The sequence below is a fragment of the Excalfactoria chinensis genome, chromosome 2 (genome assembly GCF_039878825.1).
Source record: "Excalfactoria chinensis isolate bCotChi1 chromosome 2, bCotChi1.hap2, whole genome shotgun sequence".
In the NCBI taxonomy this organism is placed as follows: domain Eukaryota; kingdom Metazoa; phylum Chordata; class Aves; order Galliformes; family Phasianidae; genus Excalfactoria; species Excalfactoria chinensis.
In genome coordinates, this window is record NC_092826.1 from 31,490,026 (window position 1) to 31,514,468 (window position 24,443).

Sequence of the window (24,443 nt, forward strand, 5' to 3'; positions counted from 1 at the left end):
GCTTCATGGCAGCAGACTGGTCACCTTGGCATACTTTCCAAACTTTGTCAAGAGAACAAGCTCCAAAGTTTTCCAATGGCTGTGCTATCACAATTATCTATTCTCCTAGTCATATCCGGAGTCAGACAGCACAGACATTCAACGTATTTTTTTTTACACCATATAATGGGAAACAGCATTAACTATGGTTTATGTTGTGGGCAATAACTGACAATGCACAGCTAACTTTAAAGTTGAGTAGTGCAAAACACATAGCTATTTTCAAAAAAGTACTTTCTCTACTATTTGCTTCTACCAGAGAATCAATGGATTCTTAGCAGAGAGAGAGGGAGGAAGGAATCAACTGCACTGAAAAGCCCTGGGAAATTTTCTTCCGTCCTGTAGTTAAAATCCTCACACAGAAGTTGATAGAAATGCCCTGGAGAGAAAAATGACTTCTCAATTTCTTGGTTGTAGATGATTAATTAATTAATTATCTGGTTAATTAATTACCTGAAAGTGATTTTTATATGGATTAATGATGTGACATTTATAGGTCTGGAAAATACCTTTGCATAATCAAATCCATGCTTCTCTTTGTTACCATTGCGAGAAATGGTGTAATTATAGAAGCGAGAGTTCTTCACTAATCCAACCCACTCTCTCCACCCAGGAGGGATGTAGCTGCCATTGTATTCGTTGAGGTATTTCCCAAAAAAAGCTGTGAAGGTAAAAAGAAAAGAAGAACACACACAAACACATGAGGCATTGCAATCCGAGTCTTTTAGTCAAAAGTATGCATGAATGAAGACAAAATGTGTTAGAATGAGTCTGAGTCACTCTATTAAAAAAATGTTGTTTTCCTACCTAAGAGGGCTCTGAAATTACAATAAATTATTTCCAGAATTTTTACAATTCTACCATTTATCTGCCACTCTTGGAATCTAGGACTGATGTGAGTTTTTTTCTTTTCTCTTTAGAATGTATATGGGTTCCACTTGAAAATGGAATAAAAATTCAGTCCCTGCAGGAAACATCTGAGAAACACATCTTCTGGTTTTAAGCAAATCCTGTGATGTTTTAACTTTTGAAAGTCTGGGTTTGGCAACCTGGCGGCTGCATGTTCTGGTTTGATGGAAGCTCTGGGAAGTCTGGATCTCCATCCTGCTGGGCTCTGCCTGGGTAGAGCAAGAGGGAATCCCTGCCCTGCTTTGCTGCCAAAACTACCCTAAGGCAAAAATAACAGGCAGAGTCTTAGAGAGGTCAGTTACATCTACTGGGTCTGCAAAGCTTAGGTGTATTTCCACTAGGTAAAGGTGACAAAGCACAACCCTCTCAGATTGAAGCTTTCAGAAACTGTCATCACACCCAGCAAGTGCTCCTGCAAACTCTTCCTGAATGAAGTAAAAAGAAAATCTATTTTCACAGTGCAGTAAACTTCCAACTATTGCTTACGCTAAAGATACACAGGCACCAAGAACTGGCTAACTGGCCTTGGAAGCACGGACTGACCCTGGGACCCTGGCAAAAGGAGTTCTATTGCTGCTTTTTAGTTGCGTATGTACTGTCCTTGCCCAAGATAAACAAGTTAGTTTGTAAGGTTCTTCTCTGTTTTACTTCTGCGTGTGCACTGCAGTGACAAATCATCTGACTGTACCTGCAAATTTGTTTATGGGGACTTTGTTGGCTCGATCTCAGCCACTGCAATGCTGGACACAGTGGGGTGTCTGACTCACCTCTCTGCATGCAACTTTAATTTTCTTAAGCTGTCCAAGCCCTAGGAAGGTCTTACCTGAAGAGGAATGAATGATGGAAACCAATCCCTTTGCAGGGACAGAGCTGTGTGTCAGACAACCATCTCACTGCAGACCCAGCCACCCCAGCCTGCCTGGCCCTGCTGCCAGGCTGCCCACAGACAGCTCCTGCCCAGCGTCACTTCCTTGGCTGGGATCCGAGACACACGTCAGACACCCTTACATGTTTCCTACTTAGGAAATGAAGTCACTTTGGAAAACCTCGTGTTCAACCTAGACGCATTCAATATAACCAAGAAAAGCACATTTGTGGAAGGGCTTCAGTAATTCAGACCTGATTGATGTGGGCATGGTGAACTCCTTCCTGGGAAAACTGGTGGAAAAATGAAAATATTCATAATTAAAAGTTTCTTGAGGCAACATAACTATGGGGCAATTGAATCTTTTAACTGCCAAATGTCACTAAACAGAGGTTATAGTCATATATAATGTTTCTTTCCTATACTATGTGGAATGTGACATATAAACAAGTTCCGCAGATACTAGCCCACTCTTTCAGTTCATCCTCCCACAGCCTCTAAGAAAGCAACCTAGCCTCTATTCTTTTTTTCCTCTGGGGCCAACCAGAAGTCAAGAAGCTTGAGGTGAAGAGGGTAACTGTGGGGAGGGAATATGTGCCCGGTCCATTGCCTCCCAGAACGGAAACCATTCCTTTCCTTTAAGGCAGCCAAACTGTATCAAACTCTTAGGGAGTTGGATGTTCAGGGAATGTGTAAGGGCAAAGGCTGACATACTGTGGGAAAAGAAGCCACAGAAAGAGTAGAAGGGGAAGAGAAGTTAAAGACAGACAACAGTGAAGAGAAGAAGAATAGAGTGAGCATACTGAGTCAAACAAAATCAAGGACAGTCTGTGGTTCAGGGGAGATTTTAGGCCAATCCTCCTGAATACCATTCCAGATCCGCCATCTCCATGATTGTGAGGAAGCTCCATGTGATGTGTACACCTGTAAAGATCTCTGCCAACCCTCCTCCCACAAAGATCAGAGCCTCTCAGGCTGTAAAATGGAAGCTGTGCCAATTTATCACTTAGAATGGTTTGAAAGCCCCACCTATAACTAACACTGAATAATACTGAGACCTGAACACTGTTATTTACAGGTTTGCCAAACTTCAATCATTCATGATGATAGTTTCCGTGCTATCTGAGTCAGACTGGATTTTGCTACATGGAACATTTTAGCCAAACAGTTCAGCAGTTTCCAAGTAAAAGGCTAGAGAAAGATAAATGAGTTTGCCCATTTAAAACTCTTTGGCAAGCATTTTTTCTGAGAAGCTCTAGTGTCTCTAGGTTTTGAGGTAGCGCCTTTGTAAATAACAGAGGTGGCTACGAACATCTGTTCCAAAATGGCCAGGCTCTAAAAAAGCTAAAGCACACAGATGTGATCAAGAAAGACATACACGTTCTCAGTTTAATGTCACTATGGGCTGTTCCTTTATGAACTCGCGAAAGTCCTCAGAGTTTGAATTTTGACCCTAAAACAAAGAACAGTCAGCTTCTTTCTTTCCTGCTCTCTTTTGATATTCAGGCATTACTTGAGAGAAAGCCACCAGCATAAAATGCAGAGATGAAAAGTCCCAGAGCATAGGGATGGGAAATGATAAATTGAATTTAGAAAGGGAAGGGAGGCTTGGAGCTGCTAGGGGGCAATTCATCCTGGAATTTCCTTACTTTAGATTACTTAATTTTGAAACTTTAACAGTGTTTTGTTAGCTCCCCCTTGGCCTCCTGAACCCCATATTTTCAGCATGTTATGAGACTTCAGACTGACAGACTGAACCATTCACCTCTGCGTTGGCAATGATTTAGCATTTAATCATAAAAAATAATCTGAGAAATGTCAAGTTTTAAGCATATCCTTGAGTGACAGTTTGCAGAAATAGATGTTTCACTCTGCTGTGGAATAAAGCATTTCCCATGTCAAACACATAGTAAAGCCCTGAATACTTGTAGAAGCAGCAGAAGCTGTGATAATGGATCACATTTGCCAAATTGCTTTAACCAAGGGAGGTTTGCTGGTCAAAAGCTCAGGAGGATATGAGTAATTGCACATATGATGGGAAAAGCCAGGTTTTTACTAAAACACAAGAATTCAGTTATTTCACCATGGGGTTTTCTAAGTACCACTGAGAACTGGATAGGGCAAGTGAGTCAGAGCTGGAGCTCAGTGCCAGTAGTCAGCGCTTGGGTCTTCACACTCTGAATGAAGACAAGTGCCTGAGTAAAAGGGAAAGCACAGTAACATCCATGAGGCCAAACAGTAATCAGCAAGCAATCACTATGGGTGTCCTACAGGGTTTTTTTTGTTTTGTTTTGTTAGGGTTGTAAACACTTAAAGGGATATAGAATGTGTCATGGGACTACTCAGGAACTGACACTGTGATAAGCAGATGTTCTTTCTGGATCCTGACATGCTTGGTTTATAAAGTCAACCCACAACCTTAAATAAGCTGTAGCCAGGCACTTGCTGAACTGCTGAAGTCTGAGTACAGACTGCAAATATTCTGCTTTAGAAGTCACTTGTTCTCAGCAGTTCTAGAGTTTAGGAAGCCATTCTTGTTTCCAATTAATAAAACAGAGATTATGACTCAATAGGTAAAAGTCTCATTAAAAAGCAACGCTATTTCCAGGGACATCTTTTCATTATTGTTTGTAATGGCCCCCACAGGGATAACAGGAAAGATAAATGCCAATTTTTGCATTTTAATAAGACTGATTTTGTCTGTATTCTGGCAGTTTTGCTAACTGTTCCCAGGACACATTGTTATTTTTTAATCACATGTAAAGTAACTTTGTATATCAAAATAATTGCATTCTGTGTGAGCATGTTCAATTAAGTTTATGCAAATGACACATGGCATGGGGAACAGTTGTACAGGCATCTATATGTCTCAAGAGTGGCTGCAGAATATGTATGTCTGGTTGCTAATTTGAATAGATTTCTTAATACAGTTTTTTGTTTTCCCTTTAGTAATTAGCTAATGAGTCCTGAACTGGACTGAGATCATCAGGGGGTTGCAATTGGCAACAAGAATTTGACCCAGGGGATCCCTAGAGTTTCAAGCCAGGATTTTTACAGCTTAATGTGATGCAAATTCTTACAATTCCCAGCAGTTAATTTCCCAGCACTTAATACAAGCATTTATGACTAATGTTTACAGCATTACACAACAGAAGTAGGCCCCAATCTCCTGTCAGTATTAGTGAATTAGCATACAGGTGAACTGAGCTGTGACTACAGGAGGCACATCCCTGCACTTCCATGGATCAAAGGACATATATTGTGCTCTTACACCCCTGTTATTTGTTTAAATTTATGGGAATGTTTCTGATTTAAAACAAAACCAAGCCTTTAGAAAGTCTTGTAAGGTTTAGTCACCATGACCCAGACAAGAGCTTCAAGCAGACAGCCCACTTCCTTTAACAAAGTCAGGAAACCATTTACAAGAATTACAAAGCACTGTTTACATGACATTTCAATGCTGACACACATTGACTATGTGCTTTTGGGGACAGAGCCCAACAAAACTGCAGCTTCCGGATTATTCCAGTAAATTTCTCCTTGCTTTCTTCCCGCTATGCAAATGATAGCTTCAAAACTGCGAAGTTTGATTTTTCCCATCTGCATGAAGGTATCACGTCATTAAACTGAGGAAAGTCAGTTCAGTATTCCAGCCCTCCTCAGGGAATGAAAAAAGCACACTCTCAACAATTACTTGAGGAAACTGAGGCACCAGGAGGTTAACCTTCAGCTAGGCCTAAGTCATGCAGGCAACCTGTGGCATTGCCAAGAATATTACTCAGATCTCTCAGTTCCCTGTCTTGTAAATTAGCCACAGCAGAAAACCTCAGGTTTTCTACTTGTTCTCGAGCTTTGTGGGTCTTTCCCAGTTGCTGTCAGGTTTACCCTTGTAACCAGAAAGAGCATTAAAGGTTTTATAACTCAACAGTTGCAAAAGGCATTAGGCTATAACTTGATATACCAATCGTTAGCCAGGGTGATGTATTTAACAAAGCTTGTATTATGGGCCAACCTGGTAGCACTTTCCAGTACTGATGTTGTCTGACACTTCTCATTATAAGACCCTGTTTTCAGTTGCTTATAAGTTTCCCCATACTTGGACTGAAATTTTCCACACTGGATGTCTGCCTCAGGCTGAATTTTTTGCAACTTCTTAGCCTGAACAGTAGCCACCTTTGAGAACCACAGTAATGGAATTACATCGAACATCTGAAAAAAATTATGTGGGCTTTCATTCAATAGCACTTCCACGCTCTGCAATGAGAGCATGAATTCTGTCAAAGACATGATGGACTTTCTGTCAAGGAGGCGTCTTTTATCGTCTTAGTTAACCCTGACCATATTTTTGCTCAGTTTGGAAAAGAACACTGCCTTTTGCATGGGCACCTTGGGGCATTCCCTGTCCACCTGTGTCTGGTGTCAGCGGGCGGGAGAAAGTTGATTGAAATGCAGAGGGCAGGAGGTGAGCAGATAAGGACAAGCAGTTTGGGGAAGGGCCCCAGGGGAGCTAGCAAAGGAACTAGAGAGGGGAAAAGGCAGGGGAGGCTCAGGGGCCCTGGACAGGGGATGTCAAGCAAGAAACCAGACAACGATTGGAGAAAGGGGAAAGAAGGTGACTGACAAGGCAAGGGGGTGGGAGAAACTGATTTGCTGAGTGGAATGGGAAAGGAGATTGCTAATGGCAAGCGGTGGGAACAGGACATGTCTGTCAGGATTGACTAGACGCCAGGCGGGGAAGGAGGGTGGAATGACTTGTTGACAGACAGGCAGGGGGACAAGGCTCAGAGCAGGGCTCAGAAGGCAATGAGTGAGCATGTGCATAGAGGGGAGGGAGAAGAACAGAGGAATTAAATGGAAGTACACAACAGTGCCTGGAAAGGTCTCCTGAGTCTCACTGGTGTCTTCAGTAGCACTGGAACCACCTCACCATGTGTGTGAATGAAGCAGAGTTTTGCAGAGAGGATCTGGGAACTCCATCTTTACCAGTGTGGATGTTAGCATCACACCTCCTGCTAGAGGTCTATCTTCTTTTTCAACAGAGGAAAATTAACCTTTCAAAAAGTGATATGTTATAATACACTTCTGTCATTTGGCCACATGAACAGGACAGATGGATTAGTTGCATGCACAATGTTCTACCCAGATTTTCTGAAAGGAGGAACTTGAATGCATACCCTTGCTGAAAATCTTTTATTGTGTATGGTTTTCTGCTCAAGACTTAGTAGCACAGAGTTCTGTTTTAAGCATGAGCAGGCAAATATGCTGTGGCTTTTGATGAGGTCCTGAAACCAAAGTTGTCTCACTTCAAATATATTCATAAATAGAATTTAAAAAAAATCTTGCTCATGATCCTCTTAATCCTTTTCTCTCATCCATATTTCACTTTTTGAGGACTATTTGAATATGTTTGGCATATTTCACTTTTACTTGAACATTTCTCAACTTGACTGAAAGAGTAACTATATTCTGAGATGCTTAAGCATATTTTAAATTATTTAAATTATTAACAATTTAAATGATGTTTGATGCTCCCCAGAGTCTTTTATACCAATTAAGGAAGAAGGTTAAAGCATGGGATTATCTCTCTCTTTCTTTATTTTCACTTTAGAAATAAAAATATCAACAGGACTCACACCCTCTATACTCATATTCTGACACCCTCTCCATTTTGCAGTGGTGTATGAGGCAGGATACAAATTAGGCCACTGAAACGATGTATATTAAAAATAGCGTATGCTGTCAATCAATTGTACTGTAAAGCCACAAACAGGAAACACACACGCTTTGTCTCCAGAGGAAATGTATCATCTATCTACACCTTCAAAAGGCATCATTTCTACACCTTTTTTCAAAGATTAACTTGTCCAGTGTGTCAAAGTGGAATGATGCACAGTTTAAATACTCCTTCCTCAATCTGCTTAGCCTTCAGTCTCATCACTTCAGCATTTTATTAGTTATTTGACCATTACACTAAGAAAGGTACCCATAATTGACAGGTGCCAACTGACATACAACAGATGCTGATGTGAACTGTTGAAAATATTAACTAGTTGTCAAGTAAAGGATCATTTCTGTTCATTATGACAGAGTATTCTGTGACCAGTGTCAAAAGATGTCAGCAACATCTTGTTGACCAGCCACTTCTTGAGTTTTGAGTTTTACAAACAGGGACGTTTAGAAATTATCATTCATGTTGCTTAACTTTGATATTTTGGCATTTCTGTCTTATAAGAGGCTGAGAATGCCATCAGGACATCTGCATGCATGAACCCAAAATCTTATGCTGATCAGTTGATCTTTTTGAGCAATGAATAAAATATTGGGAAATATGCTCTCATAAAGAAAATTAAACAAATTAGCAAGCCAATAATTGCCTAATTTGGTGATCTTTCGTCTTTCAAGTGGAATTGTGTAAGAGCAGAGCCTGATCCTGAGTTTGGCCTGTTGAGGCAGTCAGTGACTGCAGAAACAGAGCAGACTCCCGCTCTGCCCTGCACAACTACACTGGCTATGAAGGGCTAAGAGGAGAGAGGGTTTAATCATTTTCTAAAGTAATGCTTAGCAGAGAGGGTTCTGAATGTATATGTATGTTAAATCAGGGGGGAAAATTTTAAAGTACATTCCTTTTCAGATATTCAAAGAGATGAAACTTCAGCTGATAAAAATCAGCTGATAAAATCCCACAGCATACAAAAGATTGACACACTTCATAACAATAAAATGATGGTTACGTTTATGTCTCCTAGATATTGGCTGTGCTGCTATCATGACTTATTCTCCTAAAATACTAAGTACCTTGAGTTTCCCCTTTTTTTGTGTTAGTAAGTGTATGACAGTGTGATCTGACAGTGCTCAAGGGCACATCTGCAGGGCATCTGAGAATGTACTGAAAGGATGGGGAAAAAAGAGTAAAAGATGAAAAAAGATTAAAAAGATTTAAAATATAAAAGACTTCAACAGTAGGGAGCATAGGAAGGATTGCAAATAACCACCACTGAAAAGGCATAAGCAAAACTTCTAACTCCTGCATCTAATAATCTTTCAAATAAAATTTATGAATCTAAACAGCTGATAGGATGTTTTCTTACATTAAAACTACAAGATGAAAGAAAATGTGTCAAGCTTTTCTGACAATTTCCATGAAATTTGAAAGTAATTACAGTGACCCTCTTTCCTCCTCTACATGAGCAGCTTTAGTCTATCTAATAATAACAAATGCTTCATCTCTGAAGTTTGCCGGAGTTGCTTTGTTTTCTCTTTCTACCTATGTTTGTGTATCTTCCCCTTTTATTTTCTACTGTTAGTTGCCATTTCAGAAATTCTAGTTTATTTCACCAATTTTGTGGACTTCCAAAGTCAAGAAGCTGACTCATTTCTGCTTTAGCATAGAGCTTGTGACTAAGGAAAATGATAAACATTGCAACATCATTAATTGTTTTTGGATTTTTTTAATGATAATTAGAAGCAAAAGTAATTTTGGTTTGGTAGTGATGTTTCTGAATATTGTCTGCCCTGTTCCCACACAGCACAGTTCCTGCTTATGATTTAGCACTGATGTTTTAAACAAAGGATGTTCCCAGGAAATGTAACATCATCTCCATTAGGTCAGTTCAGAGTAGAACAGAAGTAGAACAGTAGAAGAGAAAAAGGAAAGAAAAAATATCTGTTTTTTGTCAGGTTTTCCCAGTGGGCTCTAATTATGACTGCAGTTTATTACAGTACATTTCAGGCATCTCTTTAAATGGACTGCTGTTCTTGCTTGGAGTCCTCGTGGCTTTAACAGGACTCTCCTCATAAGCAGCCTGCCCTTGTGTGATCAATTGCAGCATAGAGGGTTTAGTTAATGCTGAAGCAGGTTTAGACAGAGAATGCTTTATAGATGTTGGAAACTATCTGGTGTGAACAGAAGTAAGAACATTATATAAACAATCTGTCACCCCCTTATTTCCACTGGCTTATATAATTATTTGACCCTGTGTAAAAAGTGCGAACTAAATCCTCATCATTTCAAACAGAGAACAAGATTCAAGGTCATGCTGTCTCAACTGCTATATTGCACTGGGGTTCTCCAAACTTGTTCCTTTAAAGATGATTGGCCACCAAACAGCGAGTGGCATTTGGCCACTCACTTTCTCTTCCTCTGTCTCTATTGCCCTCTGGGGTGGATACTGATTTACTGATTTACCTGCAGCGTCTGCAGCATCAGCACAGAGTCACGATGAGCCCATGTGTCATGTAGTCACTCTTTCTCCCTAGCTGCCGCTTTCCTATCCCAATTATTTTTGACTCCCAGGTATTCCTGAATCGTTACAGTTTTATTATACCTTCTAGCTGTGAAATGTAAATTATTAGTTGGTTAGTGGAGTTTTGATGACTCTTTAATGAGGCAACACTGTCCTTGAAAAATGTATCATAAGTTCAGCTGTTAATTAAGCTGCCACTTCAAAAAATAGTTGTGAGGTAATTGGATGGTGGGCTCATCTTACAAGGAGTAAATTAATAAGTTCTTCAGGGCCACATTACTACAGGGTCAAACAACATACTTTGGTCAGAAACAGAGTTTCATTAATGTATTTTCATTTGCTCCCATGGTCTTTTTCTCTGTCCTGCCCTTTGTTAAAGCTCAACTTGCCCTGCTTGTTTCAGGACTTGTGTTCCCTCAGTCTGTCTTTGGAAATGCTTTTTTTTTTTGTCTTTAAAAAACAAACAAACACACACAACAAAACACTTTGCTTCTCTCCACTTAATAGAACCAATCTTGCATTTAGTGGACATCTCCACATGCCTTCATAATACACAGTGGTGCATATTTACCCAAGTAAGGCATTGAGCCCCAGAACGGCAGAGGGCTAGTGACATCAAAGTCTACTGTAGCTGTCCAGTTTATGCAGGAGGCATTCAGTTCTGCAAGGGTTAGACTGCAAGTCAATAAGATACTGAACTTTTAAAGAGCAAGAGAGGTAGATTCCATGTGAAGGGGACACTTGACTAAGCAGAAAGGTTTTAGATTCATTTCAGCACCTTTTCTAGCAATGACTGTCAGTTTGCTCTCTCTTCTCTTTTTCTCCTTAAAAGCCTTAGTGCTGACCCTTACTCAGGTTTAGCACTCTGTACTCTGACAGCAAGTCCACAGAAATCAGCTCTGTAGAGACTGGAGTATTATTCAGTGCATGTGTTGGGCTCAGAGAAGATAAATGTTTGTTTGTTTTAGCTTTTTAAACAGGATGCAGAAGCTCTCCAGAACTACAGAGAAAGAAAGAAAGAGTGAGTTGTCTGTGCAGTGAAGAAATGATGGCAAACAGGCAGATAAATGTGAGGTGCTGGATTTAGAAGCATTAAGAGAATTAGGACAAGCAGACAGTGTGGAGACATTAGCCTCCTATATGTTTTGAAAGCAATCTGTTCTTGTGCCTAAACCACTGATAGAGACAAATTTCTTCCCTACCAACTACATTGTAAGGAACACAGTTGGCACTGGGATATGTGTCTACGTGGTCCCATAAAGGAGAGTCTTTGTAGTCAAACGATGCTACTGGACAAATTGCACCCTGATGACCTCACAACCTTCCCGTACCTTGGGAAAGGGAAGTCAAGCTGGAGCCCGATGTGTCTGCAGATTGAAACTTAGGTGATAGGTGATGCATAAATGAATCAGGTTTTACATCAAGTTGAAGCACAGATGAAGGGAATAAGAAGAGTTCTTTGTAGACAGAACAGGGATCTTCTGACTACAGGAAACCACCAGGAATTTACAAGAAAACTATCAAGTCTTATTGGCGCACAGCAGAACAATCCTTCTTAAAAGCATGTTTCTATTCATTCTCAGAAAATGCAAATGAAGTATCACCCTGTGGCAAAGATTAAATTATAGCATTCAACTTGTTTCACTTCCATGAGAGGCACTTTGCTCCTGTGAGGTCTTTGGCACCAGTCCCTCATCTGGCCCTGACACCTTCCCCTAGAACTGTTAGCAGCTGTCCACAAGCTGGCCATAACATTGACCATAATCATGCCTGGAACTGCCAATTCAGACCCACAATGCCACGAAAATGCACCTCTTTCTCACTAGGTGCAACTGCCTAAAAGCATATTTCCCACCTGGGACATCTGAGCATGAAAATGTGCTGCTCTATTACAAAAAAGTTTCTTCACATGGCTGTTAGCTGCCAATCTATAGTATCAGGTAGTGCTACCCTCCCCTCTCCCTCACCCCCTCCACCCCCCCAATACTAAACCCCTCTCTATAAATCCAGTTCTGCACAGTAGTCACTTCCTTTTAGACAGTGATTCAAGACCCCTCATTCAACATCCACCACCATCACTTGAACACAGAGCTAGTGTATGCCTCTTACCTGTTCTATACCCAGTGTTATTCAGATACACGGCGAAAGTGCGTGGCTCATGAGTGGCCTGCCAGGAGGGAGAAGAGCAGTTTTCATTGTTGGTGTATATGTTGTGGTTGTGCACATACTTTCCAGTCAGCATGGAGGAACGCGATGGGCAGCACATCGGGGTTGTTACAAAGGCATTGATGAAGGATGCCCCTCCATTCTCCATAATCCGTCTGGTTTTGTTCATCACTTGTAAAGACCCTGCAATAAGTAAAACTGATTATCACTCTGCTACTAAAAGCAGTTGGAACATATTGGATGCTGTTCTGTCATTAAAAGCAAAGTATCAGCGATGACCTTTCTTTCAGACATCAGTCTCTGCTACTCCATAACTTAGGTAATTTTAGAAGAAAAGATAAAATCTTTATTTATATCAATGAAAAATGTTTTTTAGGGTTCCAGAAAGATTGAGTATGGCTTTTTTCCCCCTCAGGCTTCAAAATAAAGCTGAAGTGCAGACTAATCTAGAAATATAGCATTGGAACTTTAGAACTATATCAAATTTATAGGTCAACAGTTCATCAAACACTGCTCTAGGAAGACAATATTTTATACAGACTGCACCAGTGTGCCAGAAAAATATGTAAAATTCTGAGGCTGCTAATGAATCTATTGCAATTCCTTCTATTTTATCAGATAATCAGAGAGAGAAAAGAGTGCAGTAAGAGGAAGGGTTAGGTGGCTGGGAAGGGAAAGAGAGAATTTGGTAGTGATCTTCCTAAGGGGAAGTTTTTCTGGACCTGGATCAGCCTGGCTGTCTCCAAAACTAACACACTGTGCTCATAATCAGATTTTGGAAATGAATATGTATGCAAACAATATTAGCAAAATTCAGCACCTTTCTCAAGAAACTCTTGCATTCTCAATGCACTTCTACATTGATTCAATTTAAAGACTTTTGGGGTCATTCAAAACATCTTAAGAAAAAACAAGGTGAGACAGGCAGGGCTTGCACATTTTCTGACTGCAAAAATACTGAACAGTTCCTGATAGAGTCTGTCAGTACTTGCTGACAGCTGTCAAACTTTGCTCTTTTGGTTATCCAAAAGAGCAGAGATTGAAGGGTGAGTATGAACTGTGGGTATGTCAGTATGCAGCCAGGAAACGTCTGTGAATTTTAATACTTACACAATTTTGGCTGTAAAAAGACATTTCCGGAATTCTACTTTCTTTTTTTTTTCCTTTGGTTTTACAATTCATTTTTCATAATTGACAGCAGTCAGCTTAAATGTAAAATTAAAATTAAAAGCATTGATCCCACAGATAGAATAAGAGTTTTTCTTGATGGTTGTGGTTGGATCACTTGAAAAACAACAGAGTTTTAAAACCATAAAAGAAATATCTCTAAAAACACAGAACTGCCAAGGAAGTTCATCTTTAGACGTAAGCAGTAAAATCTTACGAAGATTAGCCTTTAGCTAACGTTCAGCATGCTCAGTTTTGCTTTTGGGCTAAAGAGTCAGTGTGGAGTGTGAAATCTTTTGCATAACAATTGTTTCATTAGGCAGTTAGTTCCTGAAATAGTTTATGTTTCTCAATGGATGTGGTTAGAGGGCATGGTGGTGATGGGTTTATGGTTGGACTGGATGATCTTAAGTGGTCTTTTCCAACCTTAATAGATTCTATGATTCTTGAGTATTTCCTGGTGTTATACCGATACCTGTGTCTTTAAGGATACATTCAGCACCCTGAGCACAGTACCCAAAGATTCATTTTGGATGCTTTGTCTTTCAGAGTCTTTCTTTTCTAAACAGAAAGTATTTGCATCTGTGCTATCCTGAACTCAGTACAGATAAAAACACTTATTTAGAAAACTAAGAGAGTGACTGAGAGTTCCCTGAGCACAAAAGGTTTTCCATTTGTATGAGCAGAAGTGTATCACTGAGTTGTTAAGTAAAAACCAAATAAGAGATGTTTCTCATTCTACATGTCATTACTTTGGACACAAGGTTGGCTTTTTCTTCCCTCCTTTTCTTTTTTTAAGAAAAAAGAAACCCCCCCTTTTCTTTTTTTAACATAGCTTGCTCATTTTTGAAATGTCAGTTTATGACAGAGCTCAGCTGCAAAGTGCTTGTAGGTGTTTGGATGGGAGTGCGCTGCTGTGCTACTATAGTGCGCTGTAACAGCAGGGCCGCTGTGCACTTTCATGCCTCTCTGCATTGGAGATGAATAGTTGTTAGAGTGCTTCCTCATTCCTCTGCTTGGTCAGCCCTCTTCTCTTGCAAACCTGCTGTTTATGAGTCAGTTTTTCCTCCAGGTATGCACTTACTGACACTGATAATAGATTTAGCCCCTCTGGAAATTCTGGAACAGACACTTCAAAGCAGGTGAGACTTCCTCATTTGGAAAACAAAACATAAGCAGGAGATAAAACTTGTTCATAGAAGTTACAATCCTTTGCTGTCTGTAGCTCTCCTCACAGCTTGTGCTCTCTACCATCTGGACCACAGTCTTCAGGGCACACACATTCAGGCGCTGTCTGACAGCAGGATGCTCACGCTCTACGTGACCAAGTGGGAAGCACCTGAAGGGAACCAGATAACTGGGAACAGCCATTTTGGACACAGAAATGAGCAAGTTTTGTCAAATACAAAATTCAGTGTCACCTCTCCAACTATTTTCCTCATATGTTGAGAAATGTGTGGTAACCAAGGTTTCATAAGTCGTAAAGCTGCTATGGATTTTCACCCACATGTATCACGGGTGGACATCTCTACAATGGGACACCCAAAACCAGCTTGTCTTAATTTATTTGAAAGCAAGGCAACTGGAATGTGATGGGCTCTTGAAAATCTCAGAACATATCTTCATTTTTTCAGCTTACCTTTTTTAGTGCTTTGAAATTTCTAGTGAAGATGGAAAGGAAATCAGGCAAATTATGCCTCATATGGTGTGGTCAGCTGTGATCCCTTCACCAACAGCTGAATGCAAAGGATGCATTTACATGTATGTAGATATAGATAGAAATAAATCAATTTATATTTATGTACATATAAGTTGAAATCAATATATTTGGATTTTGTTGGGTGGTGCAATAGGCTGTAAAGAAGTGGGAAAGATAGTTGTCTTATTTTAGCTCTTTGGGATTTTCCCCGTTTTTTTTTTTTTTTTTTTTTAAGCTTTTTCATCCTTCTCCAATATCTCAACGGGCTCTGGCTTAGGAATACTGGAATTACCGAAGTATTCATTAGTTTTTGATGTCACACAAGAAACTATTCAAAGTGAGGATTTTGTGAATTACTGTGGAGTCATGGCTTGAAGGACTGGTGTGTAGAAATACTTAGGAGAAAGAAGTGATGGAGAAGCTTGAAGACTGAAGGAGTGATTAAAGAGTGAGCATAAAGTTGGAAATACCTATCCTTGTTTCTGAAAGGAGTATAGACCTGACCTCAGCGGAAGCCGGAGCCACTGCCTTGAGGAGCAGCAATATGTTGTCTCCAGGGGTGCGGTGGCTCCTGGCTTCTGTGGAACCTGGCACTTTGTTTTGAGCCAAATATGAGTTTGTCTGAGTGTCAAGTAGTTCTGCCTCTACCTACAGAGTCTTGGTGGGGGCTAGAATGTGCACAAAGGTTCAGTTTGACCAATCAGTTCCCAGCCCTGGGACCAATGTTCTTGCTTGTTTTCTTCAAGAGCTGTGGACAGGCTGCTTCATGATCAGCCACCAAGCTGATCAGTAATACCCTTCCTCTGTACTACATCCCTTCCAGCATGTATAAGAACCGACTGGAGTTGTGGAGCAGTTTGGGGGTTTTATCTGATAAGTTGTATGAGACAGCAGCTCTGCTGAACTTCTTTGTATTCAGAATGCAGAACTCAGGGGGACAGTACAGATCGATATGACAGCCTGCTTTGAGCACTAACTAAATGCAAGCTCTCAGGTTCCTGCAAATTTTACTTTGGATAATTCCCCTGTATATCATTTGCACTCAGGCAGCTGAATATTTTGGTTCAATGCTTACACATGCTCTGGAGACAAATCTTTCCTTATTGAAGTCTGTAGTGCACCTTATATGCTTTTATGTTCAAGCATTCATTTAGAACAGCTTTTAGAAATGTTCATGCTGGGAATACAAGAGCAAATAATCCATATTGAGAGACTTTCAGTCTTGTGAGTTTTGGATAATCGTGCTCTAAGCTTCATTCTGTTTGTGGCATAAAGTGTTACTTCCCATTGACCTCTGGGAAACTTGGTATTTTTTCTCAGGAATCACAAAAGGGCAAGGGGATAATTCACACATGGAAAACAGTATGGCTTTGTTTTTCAAATAAGCAGAATGATTTATTAGTAGAAGTGCAAATAATGCAGTACAGTAAGTCTTGGGGCTGAATCCTGTTTCCTGTGAAATGATCTATGAAAAGGGGAAACCTGTGTCTTCATTCAATGCAGTGGGAATGTATGTATGTCCAGGCTATTGCTCAACTGCTTGTTAATAAGAGCCAGAGCCTCTGTGAGCATCCAGTGCAGCTTTCAAAGAGAAGAGCTCCACAAAATGAACAAAGTGGCTTGCCACATCCTTCCTGCTCTTTCACCACTAGCAAACCCTCTCGCAAGACTGAAGACAGCTCATCGGTAACACTGTTCAGAGATGTGTGTCTGCTGACCTACCTTCCCCAGCACCCTGGAAAACGCAGGCTCTTTCTGACCACAAAAAGGAAGACGTGACTTGACCCTTTTAGTGAAATTTTCAGAACAACTCTATCCAGAAGAAATGCATTCCTATTGTAATAGCTGTATTTTAGGCCAAAAATAGAGCCAGGAACAGCCATTCATTATGCAGCACGGCTAAACAGAGCAGACGTTTGAAAGAGCAAGAAATGAAATAGATAAGATGTACTCAGATCTCAGGGCCTGCTTGTGGAGCTGTGGGGGATAGCTGCTGCATGAAAGGATTAACCCTCAGTCACAAGATACAGTTTATTAACTGTATTCTCACAGTCTGAAAAGACCACATAAATTATTATTGCATGATGACAAATACAAAAATGCTAATAAGTCATGAGTTTCTGGGGATGCTTTTAGATATAGGCCAGCTTTTGACTATAGGTTTCTGGATGAATGTATGTAATCTTAGGTGAAATGAATTATTTTGTTACAAGTTTTACGAGAGAAGCATTTTGATTTTTCAGCCTATGTGGCACTTTGTTTAAAAACCCACCTTACTTTTATTGCAAGCATGCAAGATTTCATTTCAAATTTATTTGCCATTTTTTCCACCTTTTTTGATCCTGCCTTCCGCCCCAAAACTAAAATATTTGCCTGGGGGTAACCTAAAATGATCCTCTTTCTCTCCTTAATTTTTCACCTCAGGCAGTGAATGAAAAATCAGTTATATGCATAACCATCATAATGTCTTTCTAACTTACTTAATGGAAAACATGCAAAGGTCTCCTGGAACATCATCCAAGTGTTTTAACATTTTCCACCCTGAGAATAAATATGTGAAAAATCACTCCTGGCTGAAATATCCAGGTTGTGCTCACATATTTAGTAAACTGGTGAAAGCAAAACTATCTCACTGTTATATATGAACCACAGTTTTAAAGCAGATCAATTTTAAATATTGTCATAATTCACATAAAAATTAATCTTATGCCCTTTTACAGATGATTTTGTCAAGAATGCATTCCCTAAAGACTGCAATTAAAACTTATAGATAGTATTAAATAATATTTGTTAAGTCATTTTCCAAATCTGTCCCGTATTCTGCTATTGTTTCAGGACCACTGCATTCTCTGAGTTTAAAGTACTCGCCTGGCAGAAATTACTGAAAGACAAGTGAGGAAATGAAGTAACAAAGAAGAATTATTTCTCACCTAGCTCCACATCTTGGTCATCTGTGAGCACAAGGATGATATTTGGTCTGATATTTTTTCTCTCCTGCTGCACACGGCCTCTGAACCTCAGGGACTTGAGAGTGGAAGAATGACTTGTCAGCAGTTCAGTACTGAGCACTGCCAAGAAGAGTGTAAACCAAGAGGTCTTCATAGTAGTTCCAGTATTTCAATGAAAAAAAACAAACACAAACCCAATCCAGAAGTGCCTGAACTCTAGTTTTCAAGACCTGCAAGGAGGAAAAGAAATTCTGTTCAAGCAATAATTAAACTTCCAGTCACACAGTGAGAAGATGATACTCAGGGAAGTCAAACCTGACACATACTGCCTGACATGACTGTAAGCCATATTGCTGAATAGGAGCTTTAATCTATCATTTTCTAAGAATAAACTCAGTCCTTCTGCAACTACACTTTCTCAAATAATTTTTGCTTGAAGTCATGCCAGTGCCTGCATTTTGTACAGGCATGACTCCTGGTATATTCTTTACAGTGCTCCTTCTCCTACACCCCATGCTTCTTTTTATGCGGCATGTTCTGTACAATCAGTACCTGGGTGCAGTACAAAATTGCTGGGATGCAGACGTGTTCAGAACATCTGTAGGAGGAGCCCTGCAAGAAGGAGATAGCAGAAGGTCTGTCAGTCAAAGACCTCAGCGCTGTGCCTATGCTTCAGAGTCTCCAGGACTGTTCAGTACAGCTTCTTCCTCTGTCCTGAAATAGAAGACTAAAAAAAAATTTGCATTCCCCTCAGCTCACCTGCTTAATTTAATACCATACATAACCATGCAGCGATTAGATGGCACATTGGCTGCTAGAGATCAAGGACATATGCATCCTGTCATCAAACACAAGTGCTTTTGCAACATTTATAGGCAGCCTGAGATTCTGCAAATAAGAGTTAATTCCAGCTTCTGGCACCTGGCGAGCAATAAGGCTATCTTAGCTTAACTCACCTGCACAAGCGGCTAAACCCTTACAAAGCAAAGAGGAGAGCAAAGCTATCATTTGCAATCTGCATTGGATCACAACATGAAAAGTCATCTTCCCACTGACAAGAAAGCTCATATTAAGTGACAGTCCAGATGATCTTACCCAGCATTGTGAAGTAGCTTAAATGTCCCTCAATCAATCAGCGGTGGACCTGCATGCCTCATCCATAATGCACGGCACCCCTGGCACAGCCTTGTCCTTGATACTCCATTTCCAGACTCAGCTAGGTGCGTTATTGGAGCCCCCTCTCCATGCCTGTCAGTCACACAGCCTTGCTTTTGTAAGACCCAATGCCAGCACATGGGCTTGCCTTCACTGCAGCAGATTTAAACCTGCGGCTGAGAATGACTGATTGGCCTGGGGAGGAACGGGCAGTCACTCACACTTGAACATTTTTTGCATTACTGAGCTAGGCACTGCAAAACCATCCTGTTACACAATGAAGGGAGGGAATTTCTGGGGGCAAAATGGAAGGGGTGGGAAAGAAACAGTGGAGTCAAGCCTGCTCCCTCCAGGGTACTGACCTGCCACATATATAATTTTGGGGCCACAGGTGAAGCATGGTGACACCAGTCAGTAAAAAGCCCACACCACCACCACCAAAGTCCAAGAACATTCAAGAAGTCTGCTTATGGGGAAGGCTGCATGGGAGCTTGGGTGGACATGATATAATTAGATTGGAGCACCATTCAAAAGATCTGTACTCCCAAGCTGAGTTGTGTATTTAGACAAAAAATATTAACAACAAGGCCACAATTACGTGCAAAGAATCTAACAAAAGCAACACAGAAAAAAAAAAAAAAAAAAAAAAAAAAAGGAAATAAAAGAAGTCCTGTCACTCACCTAAAAATGCATTAATAGGAAGGTGCTCTAAATTTCAGGAAAGAAGCCATAGGAGAGAGTGGGGAGGGGATTTGGCACTGGGCTGCTAGGAAAAGGATTGTGTTCTTGTTTTCACATACACCTTTTATTTTAAGCTTCACAAGCTAAACAGTTTCATGCTTCTCGCTCTGGCAGGCTGCAATTACACAAGAAGAGTGTGAATGTCTTTAAAAGGAAAATCCAAGTGTCTGTTGCAGAGATCCTGTCTTTCATTGTCTCTGCCTCACCAAACATTGCAGCTTCTGACAAGCACTGTAGCACTGCAAAGCCAATAACGGGGCTGGGCATTGAAAATTAAATACCATTTTGATGATTACACAGCACTCAGGTAAGCAGGCTGGAAGTCTGTCATTAGTCCAGACTGACTATTAAAAATACTTCAGTTTTCCCGCATTTTGTTCTAAGCTGAGCATGGAGACCAGCAAAAGCACTGAAGAACAAGATTACTGAAGAAGTAAGCATTCTTCTGACAGACACCAGACACTAGATGCTCTTGCTGCAAAGGAGAAATACGACTTCTCTACGTCTGATCTTTAAATAGCAAAACTTTGACTCACCTCACAAAGAGCGAAAGGATATGTGAAGTAAGACTCAGTGTTTAGTTTCTTACACCAGTTGTACTGTACTGCAAACTTTTTCAGACAATGTTGACCCAGAAAGTGCAGTCATCCTGACTGCACTGAGCAAACATTGGCACCAACGTGTTTGAATAATCCCCCACAGTATGAAACTGCAAGTTCCTGACAATTACACCTTAGTGCTAATAAAAATTATACTAAGGCATATTAACATCGATAAGCATTATTCCTTTTACCTTCTTTGGGATGTGCTGTTTTTTAAAATAAATCATTTAGCTTTAGATTTTTTTTTCAAGCAAGCCTGGGCTACTTTAAACTATATTTTTATGGGAAAAAAAAAATGAAGGGTTTCTTCTCCAACTATCTTTTCCCACTTGATGGATAAAGGAAACGATAAAGACTGATCTGTATGTATGAAATTAGTTAACCAAGTTTCATTGAACTGTTCCTGCACAAGAGCACAGTAATGCCACCTTTTGTTGCTCATAGCAGTTTCATTTTGACATAAGACAAATCATTATTCGGAAATATTCTTTGAGAACCTGCCCTCTTACAGTCTGATTCCCAGTTCTAGAAGGAAATGAAGTAAAGAAAACTGTCAAAAAACAGCCATGGCAGGGAAGATAAGGCCGCAATATTTGTGTTGGATACTGTCTGGTAGTCTACAAGTATCCCTACAGACACTGTAATTTGTCTTGGGAAATGGACAAAAATACGAGAAATTATAAGAGACCTTTTCAAATTCACATGTGATGTAAATGTAACAAATAATGTGCAGGGTTCAGAAATCAAAACTGCAATAGGAAATGCTTTCCTCAAGCAGAATTTACAAATATTGACTGCAACTTCTATACATACACTATTTTATAAATTCAAGTTACATTTTTCCAAAAGATTGTACCTTTGACAACTGAAACATTGTCAGCAAATAAATGAAAACAGAGCAGCAGGAAATCCAGAGAGACTATTTTTCCTCATCTGGATGTAATTTTTATTTTACAGTCATTCTTTTTTCTTTCCCTCCCACAGAAGCACAAATTCATAGTTTATACTCACCTTTCATGGGATAAAATCTGAAAACTTGGTTCTTTAGTTGGTTCTGTTTTGCTAGTATTATAGCAAGCAGTTCAAGGACTCGTTGGCATGGAGAATTAATTACCCGTGAAACTTGAATTACGCTGGCATAGAAGGGCTACTTTTTGTCAGTGGAATAAAAACTAGGAGGACTTTATTTCTAGGTCTCTTCAGTGACCAAGAGGAAAAGTGAAAGATAGAATAATATCTTTTGAAACTATCTGTAGATTTTATATTAATTTTAGTCAATAAGTGTTTAAGGTTTTTTTTTTTTTTTTTTTTTTTTTTTTTTTTTTTTTTTAAATTTAATTTGGAACAAAACAAATGACAGTCTGTTTTGAAAAAAGATCATTTTCACTTTGAAAATCCACATTGTTTTGACATGCACATTTTTTACTGTGCTCACCTGAAATGCCATTTAGTGTTTGTCTGATAAAAATCTGTCCAAAATCATACATTTTGTTTATTAAACAAAGGTACTGAATATCCTTAAGTGTATCTCTCCATTATAAGCTGTAAAGATCTGTGGACTTCATTATGTTTCGTACATTTCAAATGTGGCCTCCACATATCCTTGTATTGAGAATCTGCCTTACATGGACAGATTTCTTTCTTGTTTATAAATCTGCAGGCAAATGTGGGGGCAATGAGTATGGCTTCAGGACATATATCTGTTTCCAAGACCACAAGATGCACAGTGCGCCAGACCAGTAATGCACAACCAAGTGGTAACAAAGGGCTGACAACCTTATCTTCTCTACAACACATTACTGGTGTTTTCTTACAACTGTGAAGAGGGCAACATGTGATCCAAAGTCATAGTTAAAGCCTTACAAACAACAATGGATCTACTCTGGACAAGGGAAGACATATTAATAATAAAATAGACTGTGGATTGTGGAGCTCAGCACCAGAATTCAAGTTTTAGTTCCCCCGATGTTAGCAATATATATGCCCAGAAAATTATGAATGTGAGGTATAACAGTGATTCCAGATGAATGAACTTGTACTGTGATGGCAATTTCATAGTTAAGCACTTTGTTCTTCATTACTATCCAGTATCTTCTTGATTATTATGCTGTACTCAAGTTTCCCTGATTCCATGAATTGTCTTTGTTGTATATAACTATAATTTCTTACAGTTTTTGCTTTTGTATAAATAAATGGATAACAGTCTTCAAACACACAAAACACCGAACATCAATCATGACAAGTTTATGATCATTCTTTCCTGATCCCAAGCAGAAGAGTACTATCATCATATGTATTTTTCGTATGATCAGTTGACTTGACAATTTTATCTTTAATGAAGATTATTGACAGGAATATGTTCCTAAAGTTCTCTGTTTCCTTAAAACCAGAGTTTCAACGATAAAAGTAGAAAAGCAAATCACAACAAAAAGAATCTTGAATATCCAGAAAAAACAGAGAAAGGAAGAATGTGTGTGATATATTGAAAGCTTGGTGCCACCATCCTGCTGCTGCTGGATGGGGGACCACAAAGTTGATGGAAGGGCTGGAGCACATCTATGAAGAAAGGCTGAGGGAGTTGGACTTTTTTAGCTTGGAGAAGAGAAGACTCAGTGAGACTTCACTGTGGCCTTCCACTACTTGAGGGGAACTTAAAAGCAGGAGAGGCATCAAATTCTTATACAGTCTGATTGTGACAGGACAAGGGGGAATGTCTTAAAAGAGGTGAAATTTAGGTTAGATGTTAGGAAAAAATTATTTACTCAGAGGGTGCTGAAGTGCTGGCACAGCTGCCCAGAGAAGCTATTGATGGCCCATCTTTGGAGGTGTTGAGGGCCAGATTGGATGCGGCCCTGGACAGCCTGATCCAGTGGTCAGCAGCCCTGCCCATGGCAGGGGGGCTGGAGCTTGATGAAGTTTATTTAAGGTTCCTTCCAACATGAGCCATTCTGTGATATAATATGATATTGACAGTGTATTATAATTTCCAATATGATTTTGGTCTTTAGTTACATTGTTGGACACCTGGTCCAGTGCATTTGAAAAATTGGTGAGACTGCCCATAGGGCCAGACATTTTCAACATATGGATCATGTTAAGTGGAGGTGGCTTCACCCACCAATATCCTCATAAAGGTCAGGATCAGTGGTTTATTCCTATCACTTTCAGTTCTTTGCTTTATAGTGAAACATGTCCATCCTGCTGCACCCAAGATTTTTTTGCCTTTTTGAAAACTTCAAGGTGAAAAGGAGTGAAGAGAGTTTTCTCAGCCCCCTATCTACAGCTTCTCAGAATCTTTGATGTTTATGTCAAAGGGCAGATAGTGTTCTCAAATTCTCACATAGTCTGAATCATAACAGGTGGGCAGTTAACAACAAAATCCAACAAAACCCAACAAAATCACAAAATTAGTAATTTCATGATGATTGTTCAGATAGATTGAAGTTACACAATAAAAGTTCAGGGAAGTGGACACATTCATCCACACCAAAGCAACCTAGCAGTTCAGAAATCTCTTTTAAAATTATATAGCCTGGATGACTGGAGGGTTGTAACGCTCCACAACAACAATAAGGCTAACAACTCTCAATTACACCAATACAGTGAAGTCCTTAAGTGGAAAAAGCTGTTGACAGATGACTGTTTTGAGTTTAGTAACGTTAATGCTTTTCTTACATCTTACACTTCTATCTTCTATTTAAAAGGAAAACACTGCAGTCTCAGGCTACCAGGCACAAAGGCGTAAATCTGCAGGCCAGTTTCCTGTGGGAATATCAAGCTTGCAGCCATGGGAAACACATTTATGTACAGCAGAAGTCAGGAAAAAAACAATATCTACCATCTCTTATTAAAGGTTAATCCTCTAATCTTAGTTGTAAAGTATAGGATTTACAGTGAACACAAAGAATG

The 24,443-nt window shown here is 39.8% G+C and overlaps 1 protein-coding gene across 9 annotated transcripts in view; it reads right to left on the reverse strand.

The window, feature by feature from the left end:
* SULF1 (sulfatase 1) overlaps positions 1–24,443 on the reverse strand; it is a 126,327-nt gene that overhangs the window by 48,080 nt on the left and 53,804 nt on the right. For 6 of the 9 annotated variants that reach the window (XM_072330090.1, XM_072330088.1, XM_072330087.1 and 3 more), the window contains 4 exons: positions 18,589–18,648; positions 18,019–18,266; positions 12,166–12,405; positions 549–700 (listed from right to left, as the gene is read on the reverse strand). In XM_072330090.1, the coding sequence (XP_072186191.1) occupies positions 549–700; positions 12,166–12,405; positions 18,019–18,190 (564 nt within the window). In that variant the 5' untranslated portion in view covers positions 18,191–18,266; positions 18,589–18,648. Of the gene's footprint in view, positions 1–548; positions 701–12,165; positions 12,406–18,018; positions 18,267–18,588; positions 18,649–19,131; positions 19,332–24,443 lie in introns of those variants that run through there. The other 3 variants (XM_072330094.1, XM_072330093.1, XM_072330098.1) reach the window with 3 other exon arrangements.